At 40.4% G+C, this 17,571-nt stretch overlaps 1 protein-coding gene across 2 annotated transcripts in view; it reads left to right on the top strand.

The window, feature by feature from the left end:
• Window positions 1–13,876, top strand: part of AAGAB (alpha and gamma adaptin binding protein) — an 82,669-nt gene extending 68,793 nt beyond the window's left edge. The window contains exons 6-10 of one of the 2 annotated variants that reach the window (XM_032623924.1): window positions 5,692–5,774; window positions 6,614–6,707; window positions 10,823–10,927; window positions 11,384–11,433; window positions 12,088–13,876. In XM_032623924.1, coding sequence (XP_032479815.1) covers window positions 5,692–5,774; window positions 6,614–6,707; window positions 10,823–10,927; window positions 11,384–11,433; window positions 12,088–12,165 — 410 coding nt within the window. In that variant the 3' untranslated portion in view covers window positions 12,166–13,876. Of the gene's footprint in view, window positions 1–5,691; window positions 5,775–6,610; window positions 6,708–10,822; window positions 10,928–11,383; window positions 11,434–12,087 lie in introns of both variants that reach the window. The other variant, XM_032623922.1, reaches the window with a different exon arrangement.
• The last annotated feature ends 3,695 nt before the right edge of the window (window positions 13,877–17,571 follow it).

Raw genomic sequence — 17,571 nt, forward strand, 5'->3', positions numbered from 1 at the left:
GTCATTCTTTGGAATTATTTTTAGAGCTGGTTATGAACCACATAAGAAAAGTCATCTTTTTCTTCATGGTAAAGTTTTGTTTCGTTCACTCTCATTATCCCCACACTTGGTTCTGAATGGTTTTTGACTTGATTGTAAACATTCCTTTGAGGATTTTCAAGAGGGTGCTTCAGGCTCTGGAGATAGGACTTACAGTGGAACCATTATTGGAATTAGTGTAAAGCTTTCCTTTACAACTTTGGTAAAAAACAGTACTCATTCTGATGTTTAATTCAGTTTGTTAAGAATTTGTGTGTATGCATGCACAGAAAAAAAGAATAGGAGGACATTTACCAAAGTATTAATTGACATCTTTGGTGATTTCGTTTTCTTCTTTATACTTTTCTCTATTTTCCAAATTTTATACAATGAACATATCATTTACAATCAGGAAAAAGGGTAAAAAAACATAGTCTGGTTACTTTCTGGTCACCAGAAAGTTCATTATATGTTCAAGTATTGGCAGAGACAGTTCTTGACTTGTGAGCACGTGTCCCAGGTGTCAGAGGGAGAGCAGAGGTTCACTTTTCTGAATCCAAAGCTAATGATGGAGCCAGATTTAGTGCTTAATCCTATTTTCCTAAAGAAGCACTGTTTTTAATAATATACTTTAAAGTTTTACCTTTTTCAAGCAGTAGTTTAGTAAAAGAGAATAGATTGGTTCTAATTCTTTTGTGATTTTAAAAACATTTCATTTCCATTTGTCAAACAGAAGTGGAATGTGAGATAAAATATATGCTTATTTTCCAACCTTCTCTAATGCTTGCAGTCTCTGTCTGACAGTCATGTCAGGCTGTCAGCAGATATCTCAGCATCCCCCCTGTACACTTAGCACTGTGCTGGGAGCTGAGGAAGGTGGAAGAACCCTTAGCTCCTGTCTCTGTCTGCAAGGAGTCTATAATATAGTTTAGGATGGCAGATAGACTCAAGATAAGTATTTATACTAGCACAGTAAGGACAACAAGGCAAATGGCACTGAGGGAGCTGAAATCATCTAGAGAAGTTTCCCAGCGTAAGGGGAGGATATTTGTAATGCTGACAGGAGGTAAAGGTAGAATCTTAAATGCTTTTATCATTTTTCCATTGAAAAGTCCTTCCAAGAAATGACTTAAAACCTGAGCGTTATAGCCCCAAATTTCCTGTCCTAATTAGATCTATATCAGTGGTTCTCAACTGGGGGCAGTTTTGCCCCCCTCTCCCCAGCGGACATTGGCAGTGCTATAGGCATTTGGTAGTATAGGCGGGGATGTACAGGACGCCCCCTTGCCCCTCATCCCCATACACACTCAAATGTCTGTAGTGCTGAATTTGAGAAACCCTTGTCTACATACACTTGAGGGACAGTGAAGGGACACTGGGGCCTAACCACCTGTCTGCCACTAGTTTTATGTGACCAGTGCCTCCAGGAGTTATGGGGGCTGGGCTGGGATAAATTAATGAGAGGCATTGAAGTGGCATATGATTAATTATTCAGTCCTCAGCTGTTCATCTTAGTTCAGTTGAAATCAGTCTAAACCAGGCAAGTAATGAAGGATTACTGACAAAAGAGAACTATATGAATAAAAAGATATCTTTTTGCACTTAATCCAAGTTTGTGTTGTCATATTCAGTATTTGTATATCAAGCATTGAATGTCTCTTTGCTCTTTATATGATACCTGTGAGCTTAATGGAAATTAATTAGAATCAGAGAGTTCTGGATTTCACGTTCAGGTTCTAGCTATGTGACTTTGAACAAGTTAACCTAATGTCTTCGAGTTATACTTTACTCTGTAAAAAATATAATAAATCCTCTGCAGCAGAAGATAAATAAGTGTGCCTTTAGATTTGTAAAGAGATAACCAAATATTTCATATATTTCAAGTTTTCTTGAAACTTCCTATTGAAAAATAAAATAAAAGCTCCTCCACAAGGCTTGAGAATTTCCCATTGCTAACCTTTATTCTAGAGGCTATGGTTTTGTTTCTGACACTTCCTGGAAGAATTTTATGCAAATGACCGGTACTGAATTAGTGTTTTTAGAGCCAGAGTTTAGTATACTTACTATTCCTTCTAGAATAACTTATTTTACATCACTTAACAACTTCTCCTTTCTGTGGCTCTGAAGTTCCAGAAGAATCAGCTGAGTAGGTAGATTAATTTATTCCTTCCTAGTGTAGTATTTTGAGGTATCAATAAAACCAGAGATGCTAAAGCCAGTTTCAACAACTATCTGCTAAAAGAATAAATCCTTCTTAATGGGGATGACATTTCCATGCCCTGAATCCTGGGGAGGAAAATCTGGCAAACAAGAAAATATTCAGGTAATTCTTTTCTGTGAGGACAATAGTGTTACAGTGGGTGCACATGGGCAGAATTTTGCTAAACATTGAACTAGGGAGAATGGAGAGTTTCTTTAAAACTGTAGGTGTATAAAACATCCAGGTTTTTCTTAGCAACATTAATGTGCGAGCAATCTGCTTTAGATAAACAAAAATGAATTGCTTTTCTAATTGTGAAAATTTATGTGTCTCTAACTTCCCTAAAATATAAGCAGTGGTCAAAAAGAGTCATGTACCACAGTGTTCATTGCAGCTCTATTTACAATAGCCGGGACATGGAAGCGACCTAAGTGTCCATCGACAGATGAATGGATGAAGAAGATGTGGCACATATATACAATGGAATATTACTCAGCGATAAAAAGAAACGCAACTGAGTTATTTGTAGTGAGGTGAATGGACGTAGAGTCTGTCATACAGAGTGAAGTAAGTTAGAAAGAGAAAAATAAATACCGTACGCTAACACATTTATAAGGAATCTAAAAAAAAAAGGTTATGAAGAACCTAGGGGCAAGATAGGAATAAAGATGCAGACATAGAGAATGGACTTGAGGACATGGGGAGGGGGAAGGGTAAGCTGGGACGAAGTGAGAGAGTGGCATGGACATATATACACTACCAAATGTAAAATAGATAGCTAGTGGGAAGCAGCCGCATAGCACAGGGAGATCAGCTCGGTGCTTTGTGACCACCTAGAGGGGTGGGGTTGGGAGGGAGATGCAAGAGGGAGGAGATATGGGGATATATGTATATGTATGACTGATTCACTTTGTTATAAAGCAGAAACTAACACACCATTGTAAAGCAACTATACTCCAATAAAGATGTTTAAAATATATATATATATATATATATATATATAAGCAGTAGAACAGAGAAAAATATATATATATAAGCAGTGGAACAGAGTGAACTCACATTAGCTGACTAAATTTTCCATTGTTTATAAGAAAATACTGAGCAAAAGTTCTTCCAGCTTTCATTAACCTGAAACCTGATTATAAACTCATAGTCATCTGTGGACCTTAAAAGGATTCTGGCATTTAAGGTTCTTTTTTTTCTATTAAGTAATTTAAAATACCTAATTCAGAGCTAACTATCAAGCTAAAGAATGCCATTTTACTTTATAAAATCACAAATATCTAAAGCAGAAAGGACCTTAACAACCATGTCTAGCAACCCTCTCCTTTTTACAGATCAGAGGATTGAGGCACAGAAAGATTGATTGACTTATCCAAGGTCATAAAGGTGGGCAGAGCCAGGAGTGGAATCCAGGTTTTCTGACCACTAGCCCAGTCTTCTTCCCACTATTTGGACTTTTCCATAATTTTATTCATTATTAGAATTGAGACATTCAGGGGTTTTTTTTATTGTGGTAAAATACACATAGCATTTAATCATTAAACGTTTAAAAATCTCTTTAAATAGGCAAACACATGAATATGGAGCAAACACATGATTATGGAACAAAAATCAAAAGGTACACAAAGGTTTATGGTATACGGTTACTAGTTCAGCTCCCTCTCACTCCTGTCCATCCCAGATCCCCTTCTTGGAGGCAGCCACTGTAAATAATGAGGCATTTTAAATAGACCATTTTGGTCTAATAACGTGTCTAAACTGACATTGTATTGTATTATTCTTCAGGGATTGCAGTTTGGCCTGCCAAGTTTAGGTAATGCCCAACAAAGGAAAAACATAAGCCATGGAATTGGAATATGGAGAGAGATTTGTGAACTGATTTGAAAATTACCCACAGTCCAAGTTATTTCCAGTAATAGAAGTGAGGGCTCTCTTGCATCAGTACTCTCTTACTCAAATAATGCCCTTTGTACAAAGAGCCCAAAGTATTTTATAAGAGCTCTCATGTATCCTCATGACATGTAAAAGCCCTGAGTATTGTATAAGTGCATACAACTGCGTTAGAGTCTATAGCACATTGGCCACAAGAAAGAATTATGTTGATGTTTGAATAAACACCCCAGGCTCTGTGAAACCATCAGTGTGGGACGTCACATGGATCTGCTTCTCTCAGCTTCTGAGCCTCCATGGCCTACCTGATAAAACAGCCCCTGGTTCTTGGATGGGGTGCATCCAGGCATTGGGGCTGGAGAGTTCCTCACAGACTGGACAGGTTGGCTGAAGGAGTGAGAGGGGGCTCCAGGAGTACATGTGCGCCTTTGGTTGTGGAGCAGGAAAAGCAGCAGGGCAGCAGCAGGCTCTTGGTACCGCCCAGTGCCTTTGTAGCCTTAGAGCACAGGTGCTGACTCTGGTAGATAGCCACGTGCAGTAGGTAGGCGACTGCCCACCTGGTGAGAGGTCAGCCTGGGAAAAGCTGCAGGCCCAGACCCCACATGCCACAGTCGGGCTTCCTCCCAGTTTAAAAGGCAAATCTCCCCAAGTGAAAGGGAAGAAGAGGTTATCTTCTGCAATTGGTTATCCTTCTGTGATACTTTGTGTGACTATCTGACAACAGATTTCACCTGGCAAGGGAGAGGACCTAGGAGGTCTGTAGGTTGTTTTGAAGACAGATGAGAATGGGTCCAGGGAAGCTATAGGGAGAGGAAAGGCAAGGTGGGAAGAAGTTGTCTTCCTGAGAGAGCAGTTCTTTGACTTCTGTACCACTAGACTTGAATTGTGGGTTTCACATTCTACTCTCAGGCAGTGTTTTTTTGTTGTTGTTTGGTTTTTGTTTTTTTTTCCAATTTTCCTGATCCTAAGGACGCTCCTGGAGTACTTGCTAAAAGTTCAAATTCCTTGGCCTCTGTTCCATAGATGCCGCCTCAGTCTGAAGTTGGGTCCTTGAATACTGGGTAATTTTAATAAGCGTCCAGGTGATTCTGGGGAACGCTGTCAGATCAGGACTGGGTTCTGATATTTTGCTCTAGATTTGCCCTCCATTATAAATATAAATATCAGAAGTATTGGGAACCTTAAGTGCATAAACAGAGCTTTATTTCAGGAAAGCGTGAATGTTCATTTCACCTGATAATAATGCCTTGGTATTGATTCTTTTTAATGTTTTTTAATTGTTTAAAGCACTGAAGTATTAGTTCGTAGTAACTATTAAAACATCAGTTCTGTTAATCTTTGCAAACAGAACTACTGAATGGCCTTTTGTTTGTTGTAATGGCCCTGCCATATATTTGACCTGGATTAATACTATGTGATTTAAAGTTACCTGGAATTTAGAGTTTTGTAATTGATAGCAACTGTTTTTTATAGTTAGAACTTTATAATGAGGAAATAACTATTATTTCATCATCACAGGTCATTTTAAACAGTTTTAAATGTAAATTAAAAATTTCAGTGATTGTATTTTTTCTTTTCAGATAGGAACCAAGGCTTTAACCTTCTCAGCTCATTGGCTGGAGCAAACCATAGCACTGGATCAGCAGAGACCTGCCACTCAGAGGTAGAGATTTTTCCTGGATGTTTTCTCTTTGGCTTTAATTTCTACTCGTCATTATGAATCTTTACACCATTCATCATTTTCTCCTTTCCATTTAAGAAGTGGCAGAGAATATTAGCAATAGATAAAAGGAGAACCTAAAACAGCCCTCTTTATGCCTGCTAGCCGTTAAGGGCAGGCTAGTTCAGCATTAAAGCAGTAAGCCCTTTCAAGATGTTTGCAATTTGGGCTGTTCCATGTGTTTTTGCTAGAGTGCTTTTAAAAATGTGCTAGGATTTCCTTTAGGCATAAAGTTGCCCCAAAATCTTTAAATATAAAATAAAATTAATGGTTCTTTTAAGTAACTTCCTGTGTCCTGTACAATCTGAGGCAAGGTCCTTGCCCTTGATGAGCTTAAATAGGCTGATTTCAGCCCTCTGTCCTCAAGGACTTTGGTCCAGGTCTGCCTTGGTTGGCAGGTTGGAACCACGAACACATTACGTAGTGCCACATTGTCTTTCTGGGACCTTCTTCCTCAGTCTCTGAGCTGTTTGTGATAGGATCTTATACATTTTCAGATTTTGAATAAAACATGATCTTAAAGCAAACAGTATATTTTAATAGTCAATAGCAAAATCATAATACTTTAAAATTTTTCCTTGAGGAGAAACACTGCTGAATTAGTGAATTTTTACCCTTTTGTTTAATGTGACCTTGATCCTTCTTCCATCTCTCTTTGTGTCTTGCTCCTATTACTGCTTCTCCAAAGCTAACCAGTGGGTGGAAGTGTGAGCCTTTTTGGATTTAGTTCGGAAGCAACCTCCTGTTAAATTGTTACTTGTGTGTATTTTCCTCACCAGCAGCCCCAGTTGCCAGCAGCAGAGAGGACTGAACCCCTCTTGGATAATCGAGGTGGTGCATCTAATACAACAGACACTCAGGTCGATAGCATCGTGGGTAAGCACCTCTCTGGCTGCTAAGTGACAGCTCTGTGGAACTTGCAGTAGCCCATGTATCGGGGTATAAATCATCCAAGGGGAAATTGACTTTAAATGAGGACGAGGGAAGGAAGTTGATAGTGCACCCCAAATGAATGTTAGCCTTGTGGACGGCTGTCAGAAAAAGGAGGGAGAGTAAATACATTACAAATTGTGGGCACCATTGTCCTGCTGATTCTGTCAGCAGGATCGTGATTACGATCATCTTAGCTAGAACAGACAGAACCAGGTAGTGAAACAGCTTTATATCTCCATATTACACAGTTTTTTTCATAGTATTTCACAGTAGTCAGAATTGATGGTAACAAGAATAATACAGCTTTATAAGCCCTCCCATATCTTTTTAAAATTCTTTTATGTCCACATTCTCATTTGGTAATGAAGTTTGGCAGAGAAGTTATTTTACAGAGATGAAGATGAGGCCCAGAGCAGTTTAATAACTTGTCCAAGGGCACCTAACAAGAAGGTCCTAGAGCTGAAACTGGAATCCAGTTTGCTGCCCAAAATCCAGAAAGCCAAGGAGTGTAGTTAACAATAACTATAAACGTTCTTTTGTCAGGGAGCTACTGAAGTCACTACTTCTTTTTATGCCACAGAGGGCCCATGTGCAGTAATAAGTTTTAAAAGCTTTTTTTTTTCTGTTTGTAAGATAATCCATGTAGAAAACTTAAATGATTGGTTATAGAAACATATTAAGAAGGAAAAATTGGTGTATAATTTCTCTCTAGTTTATTCAACCTCATCCTCTCCGTTGAACCCTTCATATTAGCTTCTAAACCTGCTAAAAATCTCTGCCATGAAAACAAACCATTGACCACACTGAAGGAGGTGGGGAAAATAACTAACTTAAAGAATTTGGGAAAATGGTATTCTGACTGGATACCATGAGGCCAAAACCAAAAAGAAATGAACAGAAATCCTGCACTCTGTTTAATAAATTTGATTCTTACAGGGGTGTGGGTTTGAAATTCTGAATATTTATATGTAATATATTTTATATATATTATAGTTGAAAGAATAAGAAAATATAGCATAGATAATGAGAGCTAGGTTTCTCACTGTCAGAGAAAGAAGTTACAAATAAGGAAAGGGGAAGGCTGGGATGAACCCTTTGGTACTGAACTAGAATTGAAGGTATCAGTATGAACTCTTGGGTTTTAAAATATAGTTAGAGCAGTAGAGAAATAAATATAGATATGTGTATGCATGTGTAAATACATATATATATTTCCTAGCTCTGTCCACTGGGAGGACCTAGAAGCAACAATAATAGCAGTGGACATATTTAGTACTTAGATCTTGGTTTCTAAATACTATTCTCCAAGAAAAGGTACCAGGGCTACTTGGAGAAGTGGTTGATTCAGGGCTGGGGCAGGAAAAATGTAGGATGAACGTGGAGCATCATGGTGCCAGAAAGTAAAGAAGTGCTCAAGAAAAGAATGGGGGCATGTTGAAAGGGCACAGGAACCAACCTGCAAGAGCTTCCAATGGCTAAAGCTGGAACAATTTGACCAGCAAAGTAAATTAACATAGTATTGGGCTGTAACCCATAGAATAAAATAAATATCCATGAATCCATACTAATTTAAATAAATAATTGAATAAATGCATAACTGGAAAAGAAAAGGCTGCTCCTCCTTACAGAAGAATTCCAATTAATACATGTAGACATTGTGAGGGAAATAGAAAATTACCCTTAGCCACACACCACAGTAATAGTTGTCGCAGGCAAGATCCACTGATGAATGGTGAAATTAGTAGATGAAAGTTTAAGAAGAAACACGACATTTCCATAGTCAAAAAGTATCTTTCCCAAGTTATTTATTACAAAGGGGAAAATAGTAACTTTATACTGGAAAAACCTGGCAGATACCACTTTAAGTGATGAAGGTTACATCACCAGTAACAGGACATATTGACATCATCTCCCTCCAAAATGATGCACTGAAAGGGCACTCACTTCTGTGGTGTTCCTGCCAAAGGTCCGTAACCTCAATCTAATAATAAGAAAACATCAGACAAACCCAAATTGAGGGATATTATACAAACTAACTGGCCAGTACTCTTCAGAAGTGTCAAAATCATGAAAGACCAGGCAGGACTTAGGAACTGTCACAAATTGGAGAAGACTAAGGAGATTTGACCACTAAATTCTGTGTAGAATCCTGAATTGGATCCTGGAACAGAAAAAAGGATATTAGTGGAAAAACTGATGAAGGTTGAATGAAGTCTGTAGTTTAGTCAGTAGCATTGTTCCATTATTAACTTTGTGATGTTTATAATAGTACCATGGTTATATAAGATGTTAACACTGAGGGAGGGTGGGGGAAGGGCATATCGGAAGGCTCTGTACCATTTTTGCAACTTTTTTGTAAGACTACAGTTATTTCAAAATTCTTTAAAAAGACAAAACCAACCAAACAAAAGTAAAACACTTCCTCAACCCCACATCTCCCTCCTCTCTTTACTTATTTCCATTCCTCAGTTCATTGCCATCTAGCTCTTGCTCCCATTTTCCATGAAAACAGCTCACCAACGACTTCATGCCACTCAATCTAATAGATGTCCTCCAGTCCCCATCTTGACCTCTTGGCGGCATTCAGTATTATGAATCAGTCCCTTTCTGAAACATTATCTTCTCTTGACTCACCCAACACATCTCCTGATGTTCTTCCTACCTCTCTGATGATTCCTTCTCTTGCTTTGGAAGATTACACTCCTTTACCCAGCCTTTAAGTATCGCCATTCCTCAATGTTCCATCTAAACTCCTCTTCCAAACCTGTATTTAAGCATGAAGTGATTCTGTCCACATTCACAGTTCAGGTATCATGTATACAGATTAATCACAAATTTTTTATCTCTAGCCCTATATACCATCTGCCACCATGGCATGTCCATTGAACTAAAGCAAATTTATTAACCAAATGCATCTTTAACATCAAATTATCTGTATGGCATTGTAGTATATGTAAAGAATTATCATCCTTGTGTTCAAGGAGCTTATAGTCTAAAAATGCAGAGACAGGCCTTGTAATGTAATGTAATGGGTAAAGTCATGGGCTTGGAATCCTGGACAACTGGGTTCAGATCATGGCTCTACCACTAGTAGTGAGATGACCTTGAGTAAGTTATTTAGCATCCGTGGGCCTTAGTTTCCCCTTCTATAAAATAGGGGTGACATCTTTCCTCACATCGCTGTTGCAAAAATGAAATGGAATCGTATAAGTTAACGCACTCAGTGGTGGGGACAAAGCAAACTCTCTCTCTTACTGTAGTATTTGTTATAGTAACAGTAGACAGATGCTAGCATACAGAGTAGTGTATGCCAGTGCCAAGACAGCTCTATAAACACGTAAGTGTGGGACAAATCCTAAGGAAGGAGACCTGTGAGCTGGGACGGTCAGGGAAGACATCCTAGAGGTGACTGGCCTGGAATGGAGGCTGAGTGAAAATTCTGATTAAAAACTAAGTTTGATAAAGAAGCCACATGCCGAGGTAGAAATAGTAAAGGATTTGTGGTAAGAAAAAGGAATTTAAATTGGCTCTACCTCTGAATGGCTGTAATTTTAGCTGAATTTAGCAAATTCAGCTTGCTTCATGTGTAAATTGTGGACAGTGGTATCTGTCCTAACCACCTTATATGGTTGTCAATAACAGATGTGAAAATATTTGTTGACCAGTAAAATATGGTATAAATTTCAGGCATTTATTGAATCTGTGGACCTTAGTGCAGGGCATGACCTTTAGAATTGGAAACATGTAAGTCTGAATCCAAGGTCACACTTATTAGCTGTGACCTTGAGCAAGGTCACTTGATCTCTGAGCTCTAGTTTTCTCTAGAAAAGTGGAAACAGAATTCCTTGCCTCGTTACAGTGTTTTACGGATAAAATGAGTTACTCTTCATTTGTGAGGGCCCACTACCAGCCAAGCAGGGTGCAGCACTATGAGCTGTACAGCTGGTCCCCAGTGGGCACACACTCAGTGGTAACTTTCATCAAAGCCAGATTGATTGCTTTTGGATTCTGTGTATTTAGCACGTACATAAATAATGTGTGGCGAATCCTTATTTCAGATCCCACGTTAGACCTGGATATTCAAGAACTAGCCAGTCTTACTACAGGTGGAGGAGATTTGGAGAATTTTGAAAGACTATTTTCAAAGTTAAAAGAAATGAAAGGTAATCGGATCCATTGTGTCTAACAGATTCCCATATTGATGCTCTTCTATTTTATATAGTAGGATTTTACTTTGTAACTGCTGATTGCATTCCATGCTCTGGCCTCATCTGAGAAACTTGGGTACTGGAGGACTGTGCCATCCTCTGTTAGTAAAAATTTCCTTGGGAAAATTTTCCTCTTTCTTCATTCTTTCTCCTCTTACTTTCCCTTCTTTTGCCTGTCTCTGTTTCTTTCAGTGTGTCTCATTAACATGGAATCAGTAAGATCCCTACCAATTTACTCACATCATTCTCATCTGGAAAATTTGGAAGACTTAAACTTCCTAACAGCTATAATGACTACACCATAAATGTGTCTGTGAAACCCATTTCCCATCTTCTAGTGTTAGAACATCCCTGCATTCCAGATTGTCCTGTGCTATTAGATGAATTTCTTAAGATATATTTTCCCCCTAGACAAGGCTGCGACGCTTCCTCACGAGCAAAGAAAGTTGCATGCAGAAAAGGTGAGAAAATCAGTCAGGTATTTATTGAGTACCTACAGCAGGTCCAGTGCTATAAGAATGGTATATCACACTTGTTTACTTCTAAAGTATCTTCCTGTGAACTTTTTGTTGGATATTAACTTATAACTAATTGAATATTTACCCAGTAGTAACATAGTTGCTGCAGTCAAACCAAGATTTTCCAATGTATGTTGAGTGACGTGGAACATTGAGACTCAGGATGTTTGCCTTCTTAGCTGTTAGGCTGGAAAACGCTTAGTTATTTGGTTTGGTTTGGTTTGGTTATTACCAACACAACACGTTCTTGGCAGGAAATGTATATGGTTTATGGTATTCCATTGTATGAATGTGTCATAATTTATTTATCCAGTTTCCCTTTTGGACATTTAGGTCATGTGCCTTTTTTTTTCTTCTGTAGTGAAGCTGTGTGTATCCTTATACATCACCTATGTAAACAGCTCTGATTATATCCTCAGTAAAAAGTCTAGGAGTAGAAGTCATGGGTCAGGGTGTTCAGGGGGTTTTGATAGATGTTGTCAGAGCGCTGGAGGGCAGGGTGTAGAATTTTAAGTCTTAATCAGTTCTGTGTATAACATATGAAACGAGCTGAAATTCAGTTGTTGCCTACAGTTTGTTGCTTGCTTCTCTCCACAGGTGGCCAAAGCTTTCTGGATGGCAATTGGGGGAGACAGAGATGAAATTGAAGGCCTTTCATCTGATGAAGAACACTAAATTATTCATGCTAGGGCTTGACTACCAAAGACCCTAGCTCCCTCTACCTGAGATACTTCCCTACTCAACCCAGTCATCTTTTGCTGAGCTCCCCATCATCATGTTGGCCGCCTGACTTGTTTATAGGCTCCCGTGAATTTTAGTTTTTAGTAGGGGGTAAAGCAGAAATCTCTCCTCCCTCAGAATATCGTGGGGGAGTGAGAATGACAATAAGGAGTGAGGAATTCTCAAATACACTTTTTTGCTCTAGGAACAGGGGTAGGATGAGGCTCAAAGGCCTGGGTGATATGACCAAGTTGAAGGCGAAGAACCACCAAGCCATTCCTAGTCAGTCTTCTAAGCAGCATTCCCCGCGTTAACACTTGATCACTGCAGATCGGGAGCTTGTGCCACCTTTCCTGGGTTCTGGATTCTTTCTGTCAAGGAACTTGCTGCTCTGAGGTTTGATACTTTTGATGGGAGGAAAGATTTAATCTGTGCTGTACTATAGACTATGTGCCAAAGCCACTGCCCCTCAGGTTAGTCTCTAGCTAAAAAAAAAAAAAAAAAATGCATCTGGGCATTTCATTTGAAATACAGTATCTGAGTTCATGCTAGAAAGTATTGAGAAACATTGTGAATTTTTAGACTGTAGTAAATGCTGCAAGGGTTTCCCACTCTGGTAGGGATAAAATAAACCCTCCTCTACCAAGTTGTGGGTCTGTCGGTATGCGTGTGTAAGAGAGAGAAGCTTAAGGAATTCCCTCTATAGGCCACTGAAACAGTATGATCATATCCTGAGACTTTTGTATTAGTGTTACTGTGGAGAAAGTTTTCTTTCTTAGAGTTCGCTACTTGAGATGGCAGAGCTGTGTTGTCACAACTCATACCCTCAAAACAAGGCAAGTTTCCTTTTCTTTCTGAAAGCCAGAGATCACTGCCAAAATAGTAACACTAAGGAGTGGGCGTGGTGGGAAAGGATATGAAATGTTAGGCAGTGAATCCCTGAGTACCTTGTGTTACTTCCAGGGCTGGGTGGGTCAGCTCTAGGGGAACTGATCACCAAGGGGAAAGTTTCCAGAGGAAGAGTGGGAAATAGAGCAAATGTAATCCTTATTTCTGTTTTCGTAGGCACTTTGTAATGCATGTCATGAGCCTTTACTGTGGTAGTCACTGCCATGGCTCTAAACTGGCTCAGGGCACATGGCCTGAGAACTGCTGCTGGCCTAGTGTGGGTAGGAACCTCTTAGGTCACCAGCAGAAACAAGTTTCAGACACCTTTGTGCAACACCTTCTAAAGCACTGCAGAACCTGAAAGATGGCAGAATGACTGGAATGCTCCAGGTTCCGGGCCAGGGTGACTGCAGGAGGGAAGGTTTCAGTGATTGGAGCCATTCCAGGGAACATTGGAGGCTATCTTTGCCTGATACTTTTTTCTTTTTCTTTTTTTTCTTTTTTCTTTTCACTATTCTGAAGGTCTTTGAGACTGTAGTTTACCATCATTCCATCAGTGTTTCTTTGAGGTAACTGCATCAGCCATTGACTGGGAATATAAGGGAAGCTGGCCCTGGGGTTGCAAGATGAAAGGTGGAACATATTTTTCTTAAAACATGAAAGGTTTCAGAAAATACATTAGGTCACGTGGTTAGGGAAAACAAACTAGAAAAAGCTGTGAACTTGATTTTGTGGATTAAACAAAGCCAGGTGATTAAAATGTGATTTAATTTATAAAGTCTGCTTATGTGTATTTTTATGATTTTGTTGGTTTTTTTGGGGGGGGTGGGGGTGGGGAAGCCTTCCTTTATTGGATAAGGCATAAACAGCAAATAATCTAAGAGTTTGTCAAACTCACTCTTTTAGAATCCACCATTTAAATGTATAATATCAAGTCATGTTTTCAAGATCTCAGCTATCTGGGGGTATTGGCCCCTTCTAGGGGAGATGTGAGATTAAAGTGTCCAGTGGTATCTACTAAAGGCCCATTTTAAGAAGAGTGATCATGAGCTAATAGTGTAATAAAAATTGCATTCTATCTAAAGTGACCTGTGTACATGCCACCATAAGTTATTATGGACTGGCCATCTGGGATTTAAAACAAGAACCTCGGCTTTTTTTTTCCTTAAGCATTTTTCTCTTTGTGTAACACGGTGTCTGGTACATAGTGGGCACTTAAAGCTGGTTTGGACTTGCATTCAATAGTTTTGATGAACATGATCCTAAAGTTTTAAGGTCCATGAGTGTTGGGAGGTAGGGAGAGACAAGAATAAACTTTTTATTTCCCTGAGAAAATCATATGTAATAATTTTAGAGTGATGAAGACAGATATTTTTATAATTTTAAGATATGTTGTCCTGCCAGAATATGAGAAGATTGACAGAACCAGTTTGCTTGCTCTCTTTTTATAGAACTTGGCCACATCTAATTCAGAGAAGCTGGAGATTCAGGGATGCTAGACTTAGATGGCTGAGTAATATGGGATGTGGTTCAAGGCCCATAGAGCGTGTCAAGCCATTACTGCAAACTACTTATAACAAAGGAAATGTGATCTGTTGCTAACTTCATGTTCCCACCATGGAGAGGTGAGGATAAACATTTTTGCCGTGGCCTGTCAGATTCCCTTAACCTTGGGTCAGTCTCTTGACAGTGGCCATCGAGAGAGCACGTGGAGTGCCCCTTGCCCTGCCTTGGCCTGCCGTGGAAAAACAGTCTTTGAAGAATCACTGTCTAAGGGTAAGATGAGAGCTCCCTGAACTATTCTGAGCTGGAGCGTTTGCTGATACAAAGTTAAATTTAGCCAACATGTGTCCAGTGTGGTCAGCGGTTTGATTCATTGAACGTTCTGACTGATGGAGACCGAGAATGCTGGATGAGTTAAGAGCTGCCTTTCACCCCCGACCCAAAAAACTTTCAAATAGGCAAGACAGTTTAGCTACAGCATTCTATCATTAAATACCCATCTCATAGAGGACTGTAGGAGGAGAAAGTGTGAAAAATCAGGTCAAGTGTACCCCCTTAGTACAAGATTTAAAAACAACACCGTAACAGTTAACTTGCCCATAATTTGTACGTTCCTAAAAGCATCATGCTCACAGGGCAGGGCAGAGTTCTAGTTTTGACTTAGATTCCACTTGGGGTTTAGTTTAGTGATCCATCCTTGCCCCTTTGGCACGTAAGCTCTTGCAGAAAGGGTCTTAGACGTTTTCTAAGTTTTATGTTTTGGGCATCACCTGTGCCTGTTATTAACATCACCAGCCTTGCTCCTAACGTAGGTGTCTTTATTCAGAGGTAAGTGTGTGCTACAGTTCCTCTAGTATAGGAAGTATCTTTCTCGATTCTGAGGTGTTTCTTTGATTTGCAGAATGAAGAATTGAAAAGAGGTAATAGCAACAGCGTGATCTTTTGTTGAACACTACTGAGCCCTGGTCCAGCTCTAAATGATGTGCTGTTCTACTTTGTTTCCTGTTGGAAAAGTATTGATTCAAAACCTGGACCTACTGGTTACAACTAACTGCATCTTTAGAACACAGGTTTGGGAAGAAAACATTTTTTTTCCTCTAAAATCCTTTTTTATCCGTGTATATGTTGATAGGCTCAAATACTTGATCCTCACAGCTGTAAATCTGCGAGGCATAAGTGGGTCACAGAAAGCCTCCCGGGTTCTCTCCTGTGAAGCATGTGACCAACCACTGCCTCTCCCGCTTCTCTTATCGACCAGGTGGCTTTAATGCTACAAAATGTAGGCTGAGTGAGGCCTGGGGTAGGAACTTTATGGAAACAGCAGCATAATTTAGGAGAGAAGAGTCTGTTCCTTGTGAAGCCCAAGGACATGGTCCCGCATCAATCCTGTTGTTCCAGGGAAATCTCAGGAAGTCATTAATGGTGTTAGAAGGCCTCAAACTTGAAGTTAAGGACGAGCAACTGCAACCTGTTCCTTTATCCTGATGAGAGCTGAAGCAAGGACTCAGTGCAGCCAGCACTGGCTGGGACCCTTCTTGGTGACAGACTGCGCTGGCCATGGCCGACCTGCAGACTTGGTAAGGACGTGGGTTCTCTTCCCTAGCAGCTCATTGTCTAACTCAGGTGGCAGAAGGGGGCGAGCAAAGTGAGGCTACAAAAGGTCGAATGCTGGGCAGGATGTGAAGCGTGCTGTGTCCAGCCTTAATTGCTGTGGAAGGAGAGAGCCGAGTGGGTTGGGAAGAGCAAATGGTGTGCATCTTGGAGGCAGTGGTTCTCAATCATGAGCCCATGTTCGGAATCACCTGGAGGGTCCCACCCCAGGACTTCTGATTCGGGAGGTCTGGGGGAATGTGGGTTTCTAACTTTCCAGGTGATACTGATGTTGCTGACCAGAGACCACACTTTGAGACCCATTGACTTTGAGGAAGTGATGCTTGACTTGAGCGTTTGGGGATAAGAATTTGGGCAGATACGTGGGTGAAGGCTGCAAAATTCTTAGTGGAAGCTATGGCATGAACAAAGGTATGGAGATAAGAAAGCAAGGGGTTATGTTGGGGAAACCCCAGTAGTCCAGCTAGAAGAAATGGTGGTAGAATAAGGATGGAGTGATGCTGAGAAACCTTGGAATTCCGCTTTGTGCCTACTCGGGAGGTAATCAAGGAGCCAGCGGGTTTCCAGTAGAAGACATGTAACTGTAATTAATTCCAGGAAAATCTGGCAGCAGGACTAGCCAACACCAATTGATTACCAGTCTGCCTGGAGAGCTGTGTTGAGAAGGATTCTGAAGCTGAGAATGGACCCAGCACTGTGATGAGTGGTTTTTGCATGGATAGAGAACTAGTGAAAGTTGGTAATTTTGCCCTGTACTTGCCATCCCTGGACTAGAGGGTGACAAATTAGGAGAACAGCTGTGATCAAAGGTAATCAGGAACTTTATTTTGGTGGTGTTCCTTCAACCATACATAAGGACTTTGTAATAGGACAGCACAGTGAAAATGGATGGAAAAGGCATTGCTAAGGTAAAATCTACTAGATACAGGCACCAGTTCATTCAGGGAATTCAGCAAACATATGTGGTGGCCAAAAGAAGCTGAGGATACACAGAATAAGATACAGACCCTGCTCTCAAGGAAGATTCACAAAAGGCTTCCTTCTGAAGTGAGTCCTCAGAGCATTAGGGAAGGTTAGCCCGGTGAAATTGGTGGTGTCAGGCAGGGTGGGAGAAGCAGGGTGTAGAACTGGTGTGATACATGAGGAACTGCGCTTAACACGACACTGGGTTGCAGGGGGCGAGGCAGCAAGCTGTGAGAGCTGGACGGGGGCCAGGTGGTAAGGGTTCACGTGGCCCATGTTAAAGGCCTTAGAATTTGTGCTGTGGAACTCTGGCGCCGTCTAAGGTCAGGAGGCCACTGGGGGCAGTGTGGATGGTACATTTATGGGAAAGCAGGCTGGAGGCTCAAAGAGTGTTAG

This window comes from Phocoena sinus, chromosome 2 (assembly GCF_008692025.1).
Source record: "Phocoena sinus isolate mPhoSin1 chromosome 2, mPhoSin1.pri, whole genome shotgun sequence".
Taxonomy (NCBI): Eukaryota; Metazoa; Chordata; class Mammalia; order Artiodactyla; family Phocoenidae; genus Phocoena; species Phocoena sinus.